The 22,625-nt window shown below is 30.7% G+C and overlaps 1 protein-coding gene across 2 annotated transcripts in view; it reads right to left on the reverse strand.

The window, feature by feature from the left end:
- LOC134688211 (phospholipase D1-like) overlaps nt 1-22,625 on the reverse strand; it is a 58,013-nt gene that overhangs the window by 26,032 nt on the left and 9,356 nt on the right. For both annotated transcript variants that reach the window (XM_063548690.1, XM_063548689.1), the window contains 7 exons: nt 16,145-16,244; nt 14,707-14,772; nt 14,052-14,209; nt 11,177-11,329; nt 10,303-10,455; nt 7,279-7,362; nt 2,405-2,486 (listed from right to left, as the gene is read on the reverse strand). In XM_063548690.1, the coding sequence (XP_063404760.1) occupies nt 2,405-2,486; nt 7,279-7,362; nt 10,303-10,455; nt 11,177-11,329; nt 14,052-14,209; nt 14,707-14,772; nt 16,145-16,244 (796 nt within the window). The remainder of the gene's footprint in view (nt 1-2,404; nt 2,487-7,278; nt 7,363-10,302; nt 10,456-11,176; nt 11,330-14,051; nt 14,210-14,706; nt 14,773-16,144; nt 16,245-22,625) is intronic.

A 22,625-nucleotide genomic window follows, 5' to 3' on the forward strand; every position in this document is an offset into this window, starting at 1 on the left:
ACTATGATTTCCATGTTCAACGAACTAAGAAATCTTTATCAAAACATGATTTGGTATATACAAGTACAGGTAACTTAATAACAAATGGACAGACAAACTGACAGACCTACATACAGGAAAACAGTCTAATAACCAAACTTCAAACAACATTAAGTCTAATGAAAACTATAAAATTACACTGTGGTTACTTCAAATGAAGAAAGAAAAATTTTTAAACAAAGGTGCCCTTTATATGGTTATCAGAGTACTGTTATTTCACTTTTTCAAATAATACAGTATTTTGGTTTGTCTCATTGAAATATTAATATAGCCCCACATAACCTTTTAACTGTATTCAATAGTTTTCAGAGGGATATTCTATTTCATCGATCAAAAATCAACTCACAATGCCAAGGCTAAAACAAAACAAAACAGACAAAAAAGACAAACAGACAAAGAAATATCCTATGTATAGTTTTTCTTAATCAGTGTTTCTTAATCTGTGTCATTGTATCAACTTTCTATAGTCTTCCTTATTTTTGTACTTTTATTGGGGACTTTGTGGTATAGTAGTCAGACTAATCTACTGTAACGCTACAATATCTTTCAAGAAACCTCGTGACAATGTTTGACAGATTGTTGTCTAAATGACAATTATACCACATATATCGTCTTATTTTTATAAAAGCTGGATTTATAACCTAAGTGGAATAAAATCAATCAAATAAAAACACGTATTAGAGAATCAATCAAAGTTAATTAAATTTCAAACTGATTTCAAGGGTTAAATCAATTGTTCTGGAAAAGCTGAATTAATACGACATTTAGAGATCTTTTTTCAAACAACACTTGATTAATTGTAGCAAAAACTTCATTTCAAAGCCTAGAACGTAAAAGAATTCTGAGATTTCTTGGAAGGATAATCAAACATTAATGTTGTTATTAAAAATAATCATAATGAGTTGTGATATAGTCTTACAAATTTCTTTGACAATATTTGATTAATTTTAGATGAAGGTATTTTCTGTACTTGTAATACATTGTAATACTGATTGCAAAAAACAAATACATGGACTTTAGCAGATTTTATTATCACATTGCATGCAAGCTGCATGATAATAAAACAAATTTAAAACACTAAAGTTAAAGCTATTGTGAATTGTTTTTCATGATTATTACATCATAATGGGATGAAACCCTATAACAAGAATTTATTTCAGTTATTTTTTTTCATTATAGCTTGAAATATTCTGCTAAACAAAAGGAGACTCTTGGACAAAATCTCCCTTTCCATATATTTTTCTTAAAGATCATTTGACCCTATAGCTAGAAAGCAGTTATTTTGTAGTGCATTTAATTTCTAATAGACAATAAATGAAGATTAAAAATATCCAAACTGTGCATTCCAAATTATATTTTCACATTGTGGTGTACCACTTCTGGGTCAAAATATAGCAAATTATGAAAATGTCATCAGCTCTAACTGAAAATAATAGGGACCATTTAAAGTTAAGGGGTCTTTAATTCTTCTGACATTAACAATAAATTTGGAAGGGATCAGAACAAAATTGCAACTAATACACTGTTCACATGACAGACTAAATTTGTAGACAATGAAAACCAAAGGATGATAACTGTGTTTTCATTTGAGCTTGAAATAACAAACTAAGGTATTCATGAACAAGAATGTGTATGTGTTGTCTGGCTAAGAAAAAAGCAAAAACTACTGAACTCCGATGAAAAACAACTGAACTCCGATGAAAAACTACTGAACTCCGATGAAAAACAACTGAACTCCGATGAAAAACTACTGAACTCCGATGAAAAACTACTGAACTCCGATGAAAAACAACTGAACTCCGATGAAAAACTACTGAACTCCGATGAAAAACAACTGAACTCCGATGAAAATTGGAAAGTGGAAAGTCTCTAATCAAAATAGCAAAATCAAAAGCTCAAACACATCAAATGAACAACTATCATGGTCCTGACTTGGTACAGGCATTTATTTGTGTATATCACTAAACATAAATCATAGTATTGGACAACAGGAAGAACTTTCAGACAGAGTCTGACAAATCAATAAGGGTTCACCTGTTATGATTTATCACTTTTAAGCAATTGACCAACAATGAAGTCATTCTGTTCAGTAGTTCTGTAGAAATGTGTGACAAATAACAGGATATTAAGACCATTCAACTTGTTGAATATTCAATGTATTGGCAAACAGGAAAAAACTCACTGTCTGACCGTTCTAAAAAGCTCTCGAATGTTACAACTCCTAGGCGTCAGGCTGCTGGCCAAGTACAAAGTTTTTGGTTTAATTCATAGTAGCACCTGAGAAATGTGTGACACTGATAAAAATATTTGTTCAGTGAATGGTCCGATTGAAGTGAGTGTTGTGATTATGTAAAATATGACTTACAGCTTTTCTCTCCAAAACTTTGTCTAGTCTCCATCTATTCCAATCCATAGTATGACGTTTCAAGTAAATTTCAGGACTCAACCTACAAACAAAATATTTTTGTCAACATAAGTTTTGTTATCTATAAAATGCAAAACGAAATTCATTGTAAATAATTCTACGTCTCCTTTTTTCAAAAACTAGGTGTTATATATATACTTATTGTTTATAGCTATAGTGAAGCACTGTGCAGGTTTTTTCAGTGTGTTCTTTTTTTAGGGACAAATGGTTTAGATAGTCAAACGGGAAGGTTTGTGTACATCTATATAAAAATAGAGACGTAGTATGATTGCAAAGGGACCACTTTCCAAAAGAGTTCAAATGAAGTGGATACATTTGTAGAAGCAAAAATAAGCAACCCTATCACCTTCAACAATGAGAAAAAAACATTCTGTATAGTTTGTTATAAAAGGACCAACATCATGCACATGGTTTAAGTAACAGTAAAACCACCCCAATTGTTTCTGCACCAAGTGAGGTTATCAAGATGTGTGTGTTGTTTGATATTGTTTTTTCTTTTTTTGTGCATCACAAACGTTTTTCCAGATGGGTCAGGTGAGGATTGCTTAGAATATACTTTGGAAAGCTTAAGACAATTGTCTTCTTGTCTAAAGATGACTTGAGGTCACTATAGAAAAGAGGGTGGGGGGGTGGGGGTTCATACTGCCTAAGATTTAGTTTCCTAGATTTTATTCTGTCTTTTCATTTGTAAAAGTATATCTGTCTTGGTCTATACTCAGGGACTGATCCAGGATTCTAGAGGGGGTCGCAAACTTAAATTAATGTTCACTGATATTAAAATATTCTTTATTAAGCTGCGGACAATCAATGCTTTTAAGGAGGCCCACTCCTGTCATACCCCCATTTGAATCCGCCCCTGATACTCAGTTGTAGTAACTTATAATACCATGCATCTCAATATCTGAGATTCTAACAAAGTTGTAATTAATTGTTACTTTTGTTACATGAGTAGATATGTGTCTATTCACTCTATTTCCTGTATAACACCATTACATTTTGATATCCTTGACAGGTGACATTATTTATGTCTAGACTATAAATTTGATTACTGGTTATTATTTTTAGTAAATCTTGAAAAAACATGTGAAAAAATAGTCACAACATTTTTCTAATTACTAGATAAGTAGTTCCAATTATAGATTCAATCTAAATATAGATTCAATCTCATGATTTGGACAAAACAATATGATTATGATCTTTCCAGGTAATGTCCATCAGGAAGAAGAGAATAATTAAAATTAAATTTCCAACCTTTCCTAAACAGGATACAGGAAACCTAATCCTTTATTTCATCATTTCTTTTCTTGAGAGCTTTATCATCAAAGCACTTCAATGTCAAGAAGTCTATAGCTATATAGATTATTTTGTCAGAATTTAAACAACTGCTAGACAACTGTGTCAATATTATTAACTACCTGATTTATATATAAGCAGTCTGTTAATCTTTTTGTAATTTATTTCAAAGGCCTTCTTTTTCCTTTTTTTTTTTTTTTAACATTTTTTTCAATAATGAGTCTTTTGTGGACAAAATGCATGTCTGGTGCAGGAGTAAAATTTCTGTCCTGGTGTCTATGATGGGTTTATTTATTATGGTTTGACATTTGTTCAGTAGTTCAATTACAAATAAATACACAAGATCTGAACACAAAATTTACTTAACATGCTAAATACACATCAACTATATCACCAGTGTCAATAACTACAGATAGTTGATTTGCATAAAGAATTGCTACATAATCAATAAAACAGTAAGGACCATAAGGCCAAAATTTGGTCAAAATAAAAAGGTATGAGGAGTGCCAATATTTGCTTTCTGAAATTCCAAAAGCCAGCAAAATCATGCTCATTTCATTACATAACATAACACAAAACAATAGAATATGTATAGCTATAGTCAGTAGAGAATAGTCATGGCTATTGTTATAACCAAAAGCTATCAAGAGGATAGTCATGGCTATTGTTATAACCAAAAGCTATCAAGAGGATAGTTATGGCTATTGTTATAACCAAAAGCTATCAAGAGGATAGTATGATGATGGCTATTGTTATAACCAAAAGCTATCAAGAGGATAGTATGATGATGGCTATTGTTTTAACCAAAAGCTATCAAGAGGATAATATGATGATGGATATTGTTATAATCAAAAGCTATCAAGAGGATAGGATGATGATGGCAATTGTTATAACCAAAAGCTATCAAGAGGATAGTCATGGCTATTGTTATAACCAAAAGCTATCAAGAGGATAGTCATGGCTATTGTTATAACGGAAAGCTATCAAGAGGATAGTATGATGATGGCTATTGTTATAACCAAAAGCTATCAAGAGGATAGTATGATGATGGCTATTGTTATAACCAAAAGCTATCGAGAGAATAGTCATGGCTATTGTTATAACCGAAAGCTATCAAGAGGATAGTCATTTATATAGCTATCAGAAGGATATGCATGGTTACAACAATTAGTAGAGGGGTCAAGCAATAGCTCAGGATACTCTTGGTTCTAGACATCAAAAGGACAGTCATACCTATAGTAGCTAAAGCCAACATTAGGATATTCATGTGAAGTTACAGAACTAGTACACATTTGTGTTTATGGGGGCAGCTGAAGTCTGCCTTTGGGTGAGGGATTTTCTTGCTCTGTGGAAAACCCATTGGTGGGTTTTCTGCTATTTTCTGCTCTTTATTCGGATTGTTGTCTCTTTGATACGTTCCCTATTTCTATTCTCCAATTCATATCCTAGCTATAGCCATCAGTAAGATAGACATACTTTTAGAATCAGCATGATTATGAGTTATACATTATAGCATTCAAACAATTAATGTATATATGAAGTATAGGGCAAAAAGTTCAAGGTACTTATTAAAGCTTTTAACAATTTATACATCTCTGTTTTTCCGCCAGTGATCAATTAGACCTAATAAATATCCTTTGTTTGGAGATTATAAAAGTTTCAACCCATCAATTCCATCAGGATTTGACTTTCATTCTAACCTTAATCATTTTTATTCTCACATCTTACATAATACTAGCACAATTGATTCATTATCTTCAAACTCATTGTTTTTCTAGGGAATTTGATGTCAATTTAATATTACAGATTAATTTATAAACTAAAAACCACTTCAGAAAAAACAAACAACTTAAATTGATTTTACAATGCACAATTTGTAAAATAAATCTAATAAACTTCCCCTTGAACAGACAAGATAAATATGGCAATTCATTTTATTGTATTAATTTTTTATCCAATCAAAATTTATTTCAACTTTGTCTGATATTCAGGTTTGTTTAAACAAGAAATTCAAATCTTATTTCATATTTTTCTTATCAAACTATATCTTATTCCTTTCAACCATAAATATAAACTAATATGATTTAATAGAAATGCTCCCTTATCCATATATTATAAAAAAAAAAAAAGAAGATGTGATATGATTGCTAATGAGACAACTGACCACAAAAGACTAAAATGACACAGACATTAACAACTGTAGGTCACCAACAACCTTCAACAATGAGAAAAGTCCATACCGCATAGTCAGCTATAAAAGGCCCTGATAAGACAATGTAAAACAATTCAAACGAGAAAACTAACAGCCTCTAGAAGTTCAGCTTTTTATTATGTAGGTTGGTGTCTCATTTCATCATGTTTCTCACCCAGGACATAATAGTAGACACTTGTTTTTTAATGTTGTTAAATTCTAGCTGGAGTGTACATCAAAGCTTGCCAAGTTTAAAACTTACGCTCTGGTTTATCAATTGACCTTTTTACACTTTCTAAACCTGTTTTTTTGGCACATATGTTTATTTTTAATTTGCTAGAGTTTGTGGATTTCTGTTAAGTTTTTATTCAATTGCAATTCCCAGCATTATCATTTGTTTATAAGTGAAAGTCTGACTGACACTTGACTGATATGCACTTGAAAACTCGCTTTCCCAGAAATTTAATCTTTTTAAAATTAATTAATTCGTCATAACAACAAAAGCAAATAATACCAATATTCTTTTCTCTTTACAAGCATCAACCACAATTCAACATTAAAATTATTTTATAATTCATTACTATTCATTTAAACCTTTGATCTGGTTCAGGTACACACAGTCATGACAGTTAATATTGATTAATTATTAGTCTTTCAACTATAAATTTATAACTGATGAAGTTTGATCCATTTATAAAGATTATACTGATATTAGTCTCCGAGTGCACCAGCTTGTACGATATTTCGTGGGAGGATATGTGTTTTTATTTCAAATTTTAAATCCACTAATGACCTTTCAAGTACACACTGTAAAGGGTTGCTGAATTGTTAGTTGTCATATATACATGTATAACAAAGAAGAATTGTTAGAAGTTTGATAAACCCTGCTCGATCCTTAGATAGATACAAACAGGATATATATACATATCATCCAGTCCATAAGGAAGTCTAGGAAACCATATAAACCTTTTTAATGACACTTTCAAGAAGCATGTTGCACTTTATCACTTAATTAATCTATGCATCTCTTAACAACATTAAAAGGAGAACAATATTACCAGTTGATGGTTTTGTATATACCTTATCGTTATTTTGAAATCTGTCCCGCTAGAACAATCACTTCTGTCTTGTGGCATCAGATATTTTCTATTATAACGTCAAAATTTTAAAAAAGTAATGACAGACACATAGCGATAAGGTGTTATACCCTCCCAAATAATTAAGAAATAAATAGACCCTTTAGATATTCAGGTATATAATAGGTTCCTATTTCAAGAGAAGATATTCCTGTTTGTCAGGTATCATAACATAAAGGACACATTAAACTTACCACCAATCTGTAATAAATATTTCCTCTTTGGCGCTCTCTAAGGCTTCTGCTACAGCACTAAAGTAGGAACTACCATCTATAAACCTACAATAATTACAAGGTAATATTCATAACAGAGTTCCAATGTCCCACATATCCCGGCACATATTTTATATTTCCAAAGGACATAAGTCTTTTAAAAAGTTGATCCTCCATCATTATAAAACTTGTTAGAGATATATAGATTCCTACACTGCAACAAGTGTATTACGATATTTCTCCACTCAAGACAGTTAAATTCTATTATTTAAAGCGTGAGGCTTGCTAAGCTCTTTAAATAACTAAAATTTAAATGTCGAGAGTGAAGAAATGTCGTAATACACGAGTTATAGTGTAGGAATCTGTTTCTGTTATGATTTTTATCCTTCTTTTTCAAAGATTTTCAGAAACTTGTGTTCTTTATACATGCTATATGTGACTTCATCAGGCATGGTCACCTTTTTTCATGACGTCCCAATAGGAAAATTCAGAAGAAAACGAATTTCGACTTATCATTTGCCGAGATCAGATTTTTCACTAGTGAGGAGAAATATTTTTCTCACACCGGTCAGGAAATTGGAAAATAGCACAAAAATTAGAGAAATTGCTAGTATAAACCTATAGTATAAGTTTTATAAAACTCTGACAAGAATAGTACCTGTGAGAGGGCTAACGAGGCCTTTTCCATAAATTAAATATTTCTAAGGGGCTTAACTCTTTTTATAAATGTGGATTGGCCGCTAGAATAAAATATATCTGAGATATTGCAAATATTAACCCCTAGTAAAAGTTTTATAAAAATATGCTGACAACGAATGCCATTATATATGTTATAATGACATGACATCAACCTATAGCATACTGATTGAATTATAATTGACCGTATCATGGAGAGCTGATTTTGACATTATACTCATATATGTCATGACCTGCTATCCCATACAGAATGACAAAGATGATTTCCAGATACTTCCATAAAAACAAATAATTGCATTAGTTATACTTGTTTGATCTATGCCATTATATACATCCAAATCCCCAATGTATGTATTAATGTTGGATAGTTTTCTCATTGGCAATCATACCACATCTCTATATTATTATATTGCGCTTATTGTAAAGGAAAACAAAAAAAATAATCTTGCAATTCCATGTAAGAAGGTGACCTTTATGTGATCTATCTCATGTTTATTGATAACCTTCTTTTTCATATAGAATGATGTTAATTAATATACATCAATATTGGAATAATATACAATGTAAATATTCAGTGATAACATCATACTATAATGAACAAGAAAATCCACATGGAAATAGTTAATGAATTATTACATGCAGAATAAATTTCATTATGAAGATACAGATCTGTCTTCTATCTAGATTGCTAGCAAAACACAGTTAAGGTGGTACCTAACACTACAGGGAGATAACTCTGTAAAGTTAGCTAAACGTTTTAATGACGTTATGGTGAAAAAGAAATATAAAGCTTCTCAATGATCAAAATTAGTGTTTGTCAAACTGTTATATAACCAGTGTAATTTTTCTGACAAAACAGTTGGTTCAAAATTTTTGAAATTTTTATAGTTTTGTTAAAGGGTCAAAGTAAATACTTTGACTAAATTTTATGGAAATTAAACGAGCCAAATTAATTTTAGTGAAAGTGTTGGGTACCACCTTAAGGGAAAACCCTAAAAATACCAATTGTGTAGCATTCAATCAATTTTTTTTTATAAAATATCCGTTATCAGTAGATTCATTTTTTATACTGAACTGCATATGATCAGATGATGATACTTAAATATAAAACTGAATTGATTCTTGTATCATTCTGACCTTTGCAATTTGTTCAGTTTGTAAAGTTGTATCTTACATGAAAGCTTAATTCAGAACTCAGATAGATATTCATTATTTCAGAAAGTTTTTAAAATCAAGCAATCTGCATCAACCATAGTCATCAATTACAATTGAGTGATTTTTTGTGAAAATATTCGGTGACAAACTAAGTCCAATTTCTAAAATAAAAATCCATAAGGTAACAGAAACGTCACTCTCTACAAGACTAAAATTGCATCCAGATATCTTTTAAAGAAACAGCTATTATTTTTTTGAATTATTCTGTCTAATATCAATATCAAGACCAGAAACACAACTAAATAAATTCCACAGTTCAATAATTTCCATATAATGACCTATGTCCCTAATGATGAACCAGCTGCAGTATAATTCATTAACTAGTTTCATTATCAAAGATCGATGACTTTAAAAATATATTATATATATATCATTTAGGTTTACAGCATTTTACCACAATTCAAATAAATCTATACATATTTCTATTTTCTTGCTGTTTCTGTAAAGTATCAAACATTGTAGGTGCAATAATATAATTTTAGTTTTTGGCACCTTTTGATTTTGCATTTGACTTTTCTGATACTCTTGTAATGTATTTAAATAATCTATTCTTTTGTCCTTTTGTGTGACATTTCTTGGGCAACAGAAACATATCAAGAAATCTATATTTCTTAGTAAATAAATATATAAAAGTCTAATAGACTAATCAATTCAAGCAATGTCACAGTAATTTCCATTCATAAAAACACATGCACATGCAGACTTGATTTTTTAAGTCATCTCTTGAAAAACAAACTAACAACTACCGACCGTGCAAGGACTGAATAGTCAGTTTAGGTCGTTTAAACTCCCATTATCATCAAACTTACAACCATTTTCATATTCCTTATAATAAATGTATACTGTGAACCCACTAATTTTCACATGCGATTTATTTTTTCGTGACTTTCGCGAGTAGAAAAAAAAAAGCGAATTTAAATTGTCACGAATATGTTTAACTTGGGTTTTTCCTTATTTAACTATATCAAGTTAATTAGAAAATCTTAAAATTAAATTGCTGCGAAATGGACTCGAAACGGCTAAAAGCAAAATAAAGTATCCGCGAAAATATGTTGGTTTACAGTATACATGTACTCCTACATTTATAATCCTTACCATTTTGCATATGACTTTTCTCTTACAGGTGCAAATGAATTAAATCTATTTTTCTTAGTGTAATCGCTGCCCATACCAGTAGATACAGCTGTTTCTATACTAGCCTTCCATTCCTCAGCTTTTCTACTGGTCCAACATTTAGCTAATAAATTCCTGCAAATAACAATATCAAATTTAATACATAGTATTCATTTAAATTTTAATTTTAATACATGTCTTGTGGACCTTGAAAATATCATAACTAAAACAATAAAATGCTTAAACAATTAATTTTAGGTTAGTTCTTCACAATCATGACAATGTGAAATGGCACATTCACCCACACATATATCGTAAGCAGCCTTATAGCGGTATAAAATACTGCCACAATAAAGCTTAGCCTCAAATCTAACAAAAAAGTGCAAGTTACATTGCAACACTAAGTATAATACACTAAATATAAAATGTAAATAAATTAATGAATTGAAAATAAAATGTTTACCTTATTAAAGATTTGCACTAAAAGTAAACAAAACTGTATGATATACCTGGTATTAATTGTAGTTTGTTAAGTAACAGTCTTATGAACAGTAAATTAACTTTTAATCAATGGGGTTTTGGATACAAATTTCTTATTTGATATTGAAAAATCTTTGAGTTCCTACTGCGATAATTATTAATCAGGAGACCATGAGAGAACCCATTCACCCAAAATTCAGTCCCCACTGTTGATTCACTAAGTCAGAAATTATGACAGTCAGTCGAATCTGACAGCCAATAAAATCTCTCTCAGGCATGCAATTTTTAAGGCTTTCAACTGAAATGCTTCCTTAGAACTTGTTATCTAATTTTTCAATATGTAGCACCAATAACACCCATTTCTATCCCAACTAACCTTGAGAGATTGCTAATCAGTAAACCATGTGGAGCACCAGTTGCACCCATTCCTGTTTCAATTTTAAAATCGGTGTCCATCAGCATGACATCACATACCAAACCATCTCTTGGACGGATGTAAGCAACAAAGGAGTCTTTGACCACTAACCATCTAAAAGTAATGAACAAAAAAATAGATTTAAATCTAGAAACCATACATATTCGACTTAGTACTACATGCAAACATTTTGATATTATTAATATGAAATCACTAAAAACTTATTCCTATCCTGAATTTGAATGTTGAAATTTCCCTCTGATGATGTACAGATAAACGAAATAAAATTCCTTTTAAGGTGGTTCCTAACACTACAGGGAGATATCTCTGAAAAGTTAGCTAAACGTTTTAATTACGTTGCATTGTACTGCTATCATGCTTCTCAATGATCAAAATTTGTATATATATATTTGTATTCTTATATTTTTGTTAAAGGGTCAAAGTAAATACTTCTTCAAAATTTTATTAAAATTAAACGAGCCAAATTAATTTTAGTGAAAGTGTTAGGTACCACCTTAATGACAGGATTTAAAACCTGAAGAAGCAAAATATTTCCTTAATAAGTTAATAAAACATATAATGGCTTGGAATATCTATTAGTGCCATAACATTTAATATATACCCAAGAGAAAACGAAAACGGGATCGATCGGGATCCCAATGCAATCCCGGTGAAATTGTCGGGATAAGCCAGGATAAGCATCTGGAAGCGGGATCCCATTCGGGATAAATATCTGAAACTGGGATCCCATTCGGGATAAATGTCTGAAGCCGGGATTCCAGTATAGATGAAACAGGATAAATATCAGACACTGGGATCCCAATAGGAACTGTTTAAAGCCGGGATCCCAATCGGGAAAATTTTCTGATGCTGGGATCCCAGTCTAGTCAAAACGGGAAATTGTATGAACCATAATTAATTTATGTTGTTGAAAATAGGCAAGTGTTTTGTTTGTGTATACATATGTCTCTAATATTAAACATCAAGTATAGGTTATTGGTGTTAATTAATAATGTGTATGACACCAAAGCTGTCAGGTGAAGCCAATCACATTTAAGTGTCACATAATATCGATTTGACAGATATTTATAAGTCAGAAAAATGCCGAGATTTTCGCGATATAATGACAAGTCGTCCGAGGAAATGTCAACGGGTGTTTTGCCAGACAAGCTTCGGCGTTTCTAATGTTCCCCAAGTTCTCATAAGTGCGTTTCTATTAGTTGTCGTCCGGTATCAATGATAAGATAATGACTGACGTCGTAAAACGTTGGTTTTACATAACTTATGTAAAAAGTAAAAAAAAAAAATGATGACCACGTGCTTTGTTTTCAATTGTACTGAACAGTTCGACCCAAGAAAATACTGTCCTAAATAATGGAGCCACTATCTTATCCGCATGCACCAGATGCCGATTACTAAAGTATTCCTTTCTTATATTTAGTAAAAACTGGCCAGTAATTAATACTTTTATGTGATAACTTTAATTTATTTATAATACCGTTACGGAGACAGATCAACTTGGCCGATATAATTTGGGGCGAGATTGTCACGTCGACGTTTGTGTACTGGTAAAAACGTCATCAAAATTTGTTTACGCTGAATTATGGACATTGAGGACGAAGATGATGTTTTCAGATAAGTGCATTAATAATTTAATTAAACATGTGTATATGTGCATATAATGAATATAAATATAAATAATTGAGGAACTATGATTTGTATGGTTTTTATCTGAGCAAATCAACATCAGAAAGTCTTGAAAGCATAAACTGAAAATATATTCCGACTCAGACGTATTTATTTTTAACATATATACAATGAATAAACTTGTTAACTTGTCACATAACAGGCATAAATAGTAGGTATGTCAAAATTTAATTCAGTTGTGTTTATGTTTATTTGGTGAAAATAATAAGTCGCTAGTTATTTATCGTCAGGGGATAAAAAAAAAAGGGGGAAGGTAATTAATTTGCAAAAAGATTAAAATAACCTTCCGAGACTTCATAATTATTTGGACTAGCTTCCAATCTACTGTATTCTATAAACATTAACATGCAATAATATTTCTATTGAATTTGTTGCTTCAAAACGTATTGAACAAATGATTCTTTGTGGATTTTTTTCATACTTTTAGGGGATATACTGATCTTTTTAAATGGAGCTGCCAACGAAACAGATTGCATGCTGATATTCCAGTTACCATAATTTACTCAGCAACTTTAGTTGGACGTACAGACAGCAAATTAATTAACAGAAAGGAAAACATGACATGTATCCTTTTGCATAAATAACCCAGGAATCCCAGTGGCAGTGCAATTTGAATTGGTGCATGTATATCCTGCTGGTTTTTATTTTTGGGATCCCGCTTTTTTTTTCCGGGAATCCCAGTATATTTCCACTGGGATTAACATCGGGATCCCGCTTCTTTAACGGGAATCCCGAAATTTTATCCCAGTACATTACATCGGGATCCCGCTTATTTAGCGGGAATCCCGAAATTTTATCCCAGTGGGATCCCAGTATATTTCAACCGGGATTTACATCGGAAATCCCGGACTTTTGGCGGGATTCCCGAAATTTTATCCCGGTGGAATAAGGTGGGATCCCACTTGGAATCCCATCAAAATTCCAGCTGGGATTCCAGTGGAATTCCAGCTGGGATTCCAGTGGAATTCCAGATTTATTTTCTCTTGGGTAGTTACAGATAATATTCCAAAAGATTTTTGTATTATCCCACTATAAAACTACCATCACTATTAGAACTTGAAATCTGTGACCATAAAATCTACAATCCACTTTGGCAATAACTTATAAAACAGAATGTGATTTTTATTACCTTTTCTTCCAGTTGCCAGCAAAGTGGAATTTTTTCAGACATCCACAACAGCCTATACTAATCCTCCGTCCACCAGAACATTTCCTGATTGCCCCCTCTCGCCATTTCTTACCCAGCTTCTTAACAAATGACAGCTGACTTACTTCGAAAAACTTTAACTGAAATAAGAATATATGAAACTCTGTAGTAGTTGATATTGATGGTAATTTAACATGTGAAACTTCAAATAATTACAAAATATCTAGATAATTAGGGAAATCTTTTTTCTTAAAAATGATAAATAAAAAATTCTAGATAATTCCTCTTTGTTTGTAATCATCCCCTATAATTGTCTTATATATATATGTTATAAAACATAATATTCCCAACTGTTTTCATGATAAAAATAATATGACAAATAAAATCTGATTCAAATAACATCTATATTCCCCCAATGGTTCATTTATGATCTATTATGAAATAATAAGTTCATATATCAGTAAATAAAAAATATTAAATTACCAAGAAAACACCATCAAAAATGGTTTTGTAGTTTTAAACTGACATGATATACAATCATTGCATGGCTTTAGATCTGTTTTATCCATAATTTAATAGCCAATTATATAACAGATAACATAAAAAGCCACAGACAGCCAATCAATGGTTAACTTACAGTTTCATGATGACTCCTGTAGACGTTTATATTCACTAGATTCTGTAAATACTCTTCCAAATAGTTCTGTAAAATAAATAATACCTTACATTTAAAAATAATGGCTTGTGTTTATATTGAACAAAGGACACTAATGTGAGATTATTTGTTGTAATTTATAGAAAATGCTTAAATTGAAGCTTCTATTTTCAAGAAACCTACATATATCAAGTTTTTTTTTGGAATATTTGGAGGATATATATATGCATGTACATATCATTATATTATATATAGTATTAATAGTAGCCCAACACTGTAAGATTTGTAAATTTGCCAAAGCAAATTTTTGTTCTTCCCTGAGGCATGCAGTGGTCTAGTGTCTAAGCCAATGTCTTATCAACATTTGAACTTGTACTTGAAGTGAAACAATAACTTCATCCATAAATGTTTTGCAAGCATATGCATCAACACATTAATTTGAATAAATATTTATATCAATACACAGAGTTAACAATTCCTGACTCCTGAGGTATTAGGTCAGATCCATTAGTGAATGCAGTACAATTGGTTTAGATTATACATAAGAAGATGGTTAGGATGAAAGATAATGTAAACACTAACCAGTTTAAATTTTAATTGATTCATATTCAGATCTATTAAAAAAAGATTAGAATGAATGAATTCTTTAACAATATTTATTTAAAACAATAAAAACAATCTTTGTTTCCAACATCTATGTGTAATTCTGTCTTTCGTGAATGGTTGCCCTGTAGGCTCCCATTTTTTCAGTTTTAACAGATACACTATTTTCCCCCCAAAAAAAGGCGATTTATATTGTGTAAACATACTGATATATCTTACCTGCTTTATTGATTACAATTATGTATGGGGAATGTCTAGGAATAAATGTTTACAATATGTTTTATTCATTTTGTAACATTGATCAATGAACATAAAATCAAAGGTCAGGTTACAAAATAAATTGTTTCAACCTGTTTCGGTGTTATTGTGATTGTTCATGTATGATGTATGATAAAGTTAACCCAATCTAATCAAAATTAGTTCATAGCCACTTGCTTCTCACTTGGTTTGATTTTTTGGGGCAATTTGGTCAAAAGAACTACAATTAACAAGATTTAAGTCAGCCATATTTGTCAACCAGATGGGACTTGACCTGATCATAAGGTGGACTGCACCAGGATCAAATGATTAACTTCTATCTGGCTGTTTCTGTCATCCTTTACCTATACTATAGTGACTGATCTACAATGTATCTATATCAGACTTTTGTTTAAATTTTCTTCTGACCATGTGAGCCCCTTGTGGGATGTAAAGGTATTTACTCTTTCCCCTAGTAGAAATAATTTATGAAGGCTATTAAACATCCTCCTAGTATTAGTAAATTATTTATCACTGCATGTAAAATACATTTTACTGAGATTTTAGCACAGCTTATTACCTTTCTTTTTTCCATATCCCTTGCCATAAGTTCTGGTTTCTTTGGAAATCTTGGAATTTTGTTTCTGGTTCCTTTAACACTTTGTCTTCTTCTTCTCTGACTGGAAGAAAAATGTCAAAATAAAAGTTGTGTCTATTGTTACAACTTTTTCAAATACAATCTAAATTGTCAGATAATCTTCAGAATAAAAATATATAACATGTATGTATAAATTATATTTGTGAAAAAATTATGTTACATGCATGCATCTTTCTTTTCTTTCAATTTAAGGAATGACTAATATTTTTTCTGTCTATAAAGAAATACTGAATAACCCAAGTAGCGGATTATTCTAAAATGTGCACCACATTTTTTATGTTATTTCAAATACTGAAATAGACAAAGAAAATATTAAAGTCATCCCTAATTATTTAATTCTAAATTCCACTTTAAACCTGAGTAAAATGAAAAAAACATCGATGAAGGCATGGTCACATGACAAAATTATGTCTATGAGCTGATAGACAAAACACTGTTAGCCAATAAGAAGTTGCAAAACATCCAAAATCAAATTATTACAATAGGATGCTTCTCCTGCTTTGTTTACATAAAATTACCAATGAAATAAAACATTTGTTTCTAATGTTGTACTGTTATACTACTGTCCCAGGTTAGGGGAGGGTTGGGATCCCGCTAACATGTTTAACCCTGCCACATTTTTCATGTATGTGCCTGTCCCAAGTCAGGAGCCTGTAATTCAGTGGTTGTCGTTTGTTTATGTGTTACATATTTGTTTTTTCGCTCATTTTTTTGCACAAATAAGGCTGTTAGTTTTCTCGTTTGAATTGTTTTACATTGTCTTATCGGGGCCTTTTATAGCTGACTATGCGGTATGGGCTTTGCTCATTGTTGAAGGCCGTACGGTGACCTATAGTTGTTAATGTTTGTGTCATTTTGGTCTTTTGTTGATAGTTGTCTCATTGGCAATCATACCACATCTTCTTTTTTATATATATACATGCTAACTATGTGCAGAAATTTCAAATCCAGCAAAATATGCAACTAAAAGTTTCTATATATTTCAAATAATACCACTATATGAAACTTTTAAAACTAAAATTAAGATGTTAAAGAAAGTTATTATTCTAAGTGACAAACCAAAACAAAATTGTTTAAGATTAAATTGCTAGTTAACACCACAAGATAATATGAGGCTCAGCAAAATATTAAATTGTTAAATATTGATTTTACTGTATAAATTGTGCTGTGAACAATTATTCATGGTCAAATTAGACTTCCCAAGTCAGGAACCACGTCAGTGGTATTCTTTGGAATTTTTCTTTTTAGATTTAAGTGCGAGTGGAAGTTCTATAGTTGCTTGTGTTTTTTATATTCTCATTGTGTAAAGACATGTGTTAAGTTATTGAGGTCTAGATGTATTTGGGTTACTATTATACATCTATTATGGGTTGCTGTCTCATTTTTGAATTTGAAACATCTTCTTTTATTCATTAGATAACTCATATTCATTTATTTGGGCTCTGGAATTCCATAAATTATGCAAAGGATCTGAAAAAAAAGCAATCATTTGTAACTTAACAAGTCAAGGTCAGAGAAAGGTTAAACATGAGGTGTACATAACTATACTAGTAGGTGAATTATCAACAGGTCAAATATCTTATGACAAATTGTGAAGAAATTCTTGCTTGGACAAAGTCAACCATGTACTGATTACTGTGGATTAATTTAATATTTACATTATTATCAATTTTCATGGATTGCGGAAAACTAACATTTCAGTAATTTGTTACCTTCAACCATCATATCCACAAAAATAATAAATCCATAGCATCAGGTTTTTTGTATGCAAAATACATGTATTTATACTTTGATGGTTTTTTAAATGAGAGTGTGTTTTTAAGCTTCAATCACATCAAGGGCCGCCACCTCAGAGAGAGAAACATCCTGAAGCTTGAAAGACCATTGATAATCTGTTTACCTCTATTTTGCTCATTACAATGACAATGGTACATGAGTTTCTAGCAATAATCTTATCTCTCAAGCTACATTTGTAGTAGCATGATAAAAACTTATCACAAAAATACATCAAAGGAAAACTGCACAAAATAGGATCATATAAAATATCAGCTGGAGTCATACATTTTTAATATGGAGCTTTTCATCAAGTAAGCACAGTGAACTAATTAAAATTCTTCCTATTGGGTTGAGCAGCTGATATTTTTTTAAATTAAAATAATAAAAATATGATAACCAATTTATCAGATTGTACTTGTAGGTTTATTTCTAATATAAACAGTTACAGTTTTTTCTGTCACTTAATTACCAGTAGTAACCATTTGAGGATACAATTAGTTTGGGTCAAAACTATCAACATCTGATGAAATGTTGCTGATAGGTCATGGTCAAAGTTATTATGGCAAGGTCAAGCATATCTGACATCACTATTTCTATTTCTACGAAGAGTGAAGTGATAGGCACGGTGAATAGAACAATAAAGGTAAATACAAAGCCTAGCTAATAATTATAAGCATGATATGACTGCATACAGTGGTTAATACAAATTTGAATAATTCTGTAATCAACAAAAAAATACTGTATTTGTACTTATTTTCGTGGTGAATTTATTTTCCTGAATTTCGCAGTTGGTTTATTATCGCGAAAATAAATACACAGGAATCCAAATCAAACCTTTCATCTGATATGCAATAATTATAAAATCGTGAAAATAAATACCCGCGAAAGTATTTGAAATACACAATTCGCGAAAAATAAGTACACACAACAAAGTACAAGTACAGTATTTCATCACAGCAATTTGCTTAAATTAATCCAATTTCTTATTTTTATATGACAAATGACATGTCTGCGCTTATGTGACATTGAGCCTATTTAAACCAGAATAGCATACCCCACTAGTAATTTAAAGTTTCCCAAAAGAAATATTAGGTATCCTGACATATTTGCTTTTATGCTGCAGCTCATCACTGTTGGGCTGCTGACTTAATATGAAGTCATTCTGTATATTAATTAGTAATGAAGCTATGTGTGACCAAATCTTTATAAAGCTGATCATTTTTGTTTTTTTGTACAGTCTTTCAAGGGCAATAACTTCCATAAGGGGTCCATTGAGAATTTCAGCCAAGTTGTCTATAATTTGTTGGGACATTTGATACATTTAGTACCTATACAGATGGTCCTTTTTATTTCTCTGTATCTACTTTTTTGTCTACTTTTTCCCTATTTTTTGCCATTATAAGTTTGACTTGTTAACTGGTTGTTCCTATTACATTTTTGCCATTATAAGTTTGACATGTTAACTGGTTGTTCCTATTACATTTTTGCCATTATAAGTTTGACTTTAGATTTAATAGGGTTACAGATAAAAGTCAAAATTGAATAAAAAATTATAAGAATCTTCAATTAGCTAGTAGCAACAATTAAACTCATATCAAATGTTGTCCAGTAGGCAGTTCCAAAACCTCAAATGCTGATAACATGACAATTGAATTTCATTCCCTATTTCATTTAAGGTTAGTTGGACAAAGTCCAAGCTTATTTTAGAATTTTATGTAGTTAGATTGCTGTGCTGGAAGGAGTGCATTTTTATTGCAAACTGAGATGTTAGGCCAAGAAACTCACATAGTTATTCTCTAATACTTTAGTGCTGAAAATGTGGAATATTTTCCACAATAACTAACTAGCATACTAAAAGCTTACAGTGTGATCAGAGTGAATTAATGCTTTAGAATCAGTGTAAAGTTCTTGTCAAGCTAAATGTAGATAGTGCATTTTTCAAGCTTACTTTAATTTTCGTAGATGAATAACCTTAAATTAAAATTTCAAACATTTGTGCAAAGCCAAGGCAAACAATAGACACAGATCAATTCAATTAAAGCATTTGCTAAATTATGCATTGACACGTCTATTTAACATCATGACAAATCTAACCCAAAATATGATATGATAAAGAGTTAATAAACCCTTAAGCAATACTCTAAAAATAATATTCTCACTTAAAACTGAAGACATGAGAAATGCATGAATGGTAAATTTTCTTTTACAGTTCTTCTATAAAAGCATGTACTTTAAGCAAACCTTTGATCAACTTATTTTCTATGTCTGTTGGATGTTTGTAAACTACAGGTAGGTAGTCTGTTTCAGTCTGTTTACTATATACTGGAATTTGATTGGACAATAAACATTAACATCATTGCATGTCAATTTTTATTGTCCAATCAAATCCCAGTATATATAAAACAACTAGTCCGTCCCTTACCTATTGTTTGCAAACAATTTAACATCCAAACAAACATAGCAAGCTAGTTGATCATAGGTTTGATTTACATGCTTTTATAGGAGAGCTGTAATGAACAATGCCTAAGATCATCTGACTGTATGTTTAGGCCCCCTGATATCAATGGCATGATTCACTCTGACCCAGCTGTATGTTTTTATTTTACAAATCTAGGGTTTATACTTACTTCTCTCGTCTGAAAAACAGGTTCAGTCAAAATATATGTAACTGTGTGTCATGATTTCAAGTACTGTAAATTCAGGAATTATTGCATGCATTTATTATTGTGATTTTGTCATTTTAGACTGAAATGCAATTTTAACTTTGGCATTATGCTGAGAAAAATCCTGATAAGTTCATATAAAATATTTCAAAATGCGAGTTTAAATTAATGCGTTTACAGCTCTGTTGAATTTTTTGCAATAATAAGACCTCACAATAATTTCTAAATTTACAGTAGTCTATATACTTATTTATCCTTTAGTTTTCAATTCATATTTTGTTAAATATATATTTAACTTGCTCAGGTTAAATGTGAGATATATATTAATTCTTAACCCATAGTATATATTTGCATAAACAGAAAAGTGATAAAATACATGTACCAAATATAGGAAATGTTTTAGGGAATGAAAAGTCCCATTAATTGTCTGTTTTGATTAAGAATGAAGTTTGCAATATATAAAACACTTAACCAGTCAAGTGACATATATATGATAACCAAGTTCAAGTTAAAACTAAAGTCATAAAAAAGTCACCTTGTCCCAATTCATAAAATGTTGAAATAATATTAATGATGCATGACTAAAAACAAGACTATATATATGTATACATCAATGATGATAAGTGCAAATCTACACATCCACAAGTCACCAAATATGGCATTCAATAATATGCTGTTTTAGTAATTCATTATTTCTAAGAAGATTTTTTTTTCTTCATAGAAACTAAAATTTTGATTTTAACAGATGGAACGAACACATAGCACTTTTACCTTCAAATATTGCATATATATAACCCCCTAAAATATGAAAATTATTTCATGTAAGGATTAACAAAAGCTCCCTTCTCAATATTTAAATTAATTTTGATACTGATTCTTCTGGTAGCCATTAGTTTGGTATAAATTTCTTAGTTTCTAACTAACTACTCTGGTTGTCTTGAAGAACTCTGCTCGCCACAGGACAGTTATGAGTTCAATCAGTGGCTGAGAAAAAGCAATGACTTTATAATTAGAATATATACTGCTTCCGTCATTATTACTTTGAATGAATGTCACATTTATGATATTTGAAGAGCAAAGATTGGTTGATCTAAATTTATAGTTTGAATAATAAAAGTTTAAACTGATGTTTAAATGATAAGACTTAGGACAACATGTCTTTGTTTTAATGTATTAATTAATGAAAAAATGCATTAATTTCAGTAATGCTTGTTATAATGCATCTGTATTTCAGAGAAACTTTCAATGAACATGTACATCACATTGATAATCTTTTATAATTAAGGCAATTTTTTTATAAATTTTATAAGTGTTTTTAATGTTAAATGCTCCATATTTGTAAATCTGATAAACATTGTTAAAAATTGTAAAAAAAAATGCAATAGGAAATAGCCACTACAGATTTTAGAGTATATCTAAAATTATGCTTGATTTTATCAACCTGATAAATAACAGCGCAACTCAACTCAATATATATCATTAACCTTGTTTACTCATTGACATGTATTTTTTTTAATTCTTTTTTTACATTCAACGGATGTTTAAAGTGGTCTTCCTCTACAACGACCCAATAGAGGACATTTTAACTTGTAAATATCAAGTGAAGTTTGCAAGATATATACATTATAAACATGATAAATGTAGTCAAATTATCATCAATGCATGGCTGAATGAACTAATTTTCCATTAGATAGTTTTCTTAAGATCTACCTATGTCAGGTATGGGGATAGTATCATTGAATGATTTATGATACAAAATATAAAAACAGGTGTACTGAGTTTACTCTCAAGGTTAACTTAAATACACCCAGTGATATTGTTGTCTTTTTTCAAAACTACCTCTACCCTTTTTTATTGGGAAAATATAAGTCATTTTCATCAAATTGGGAAATTTAAAATAAACCATGAATTTGACTGAAACTTCATTTTACAGACTCACTTTCAAGAGTCAAACCCTGCTTTAA

The sequence above is a fragment of the Mytilus trossulus genome, chromosome 10 (genome assembly GCF_036588685.1).
Source record: "Mytilus trossulus isolate FHL-02 chromosome 10, PNRI_Mtr1.1.1.hap1, whole genome shotgun sequence".
Lineage (NCBI taxonomy): Eukaryota > Metazoa > Mollusca > Bivalvia > Mytilida > Mytilidae > Mytilus > Mytilus trossulus.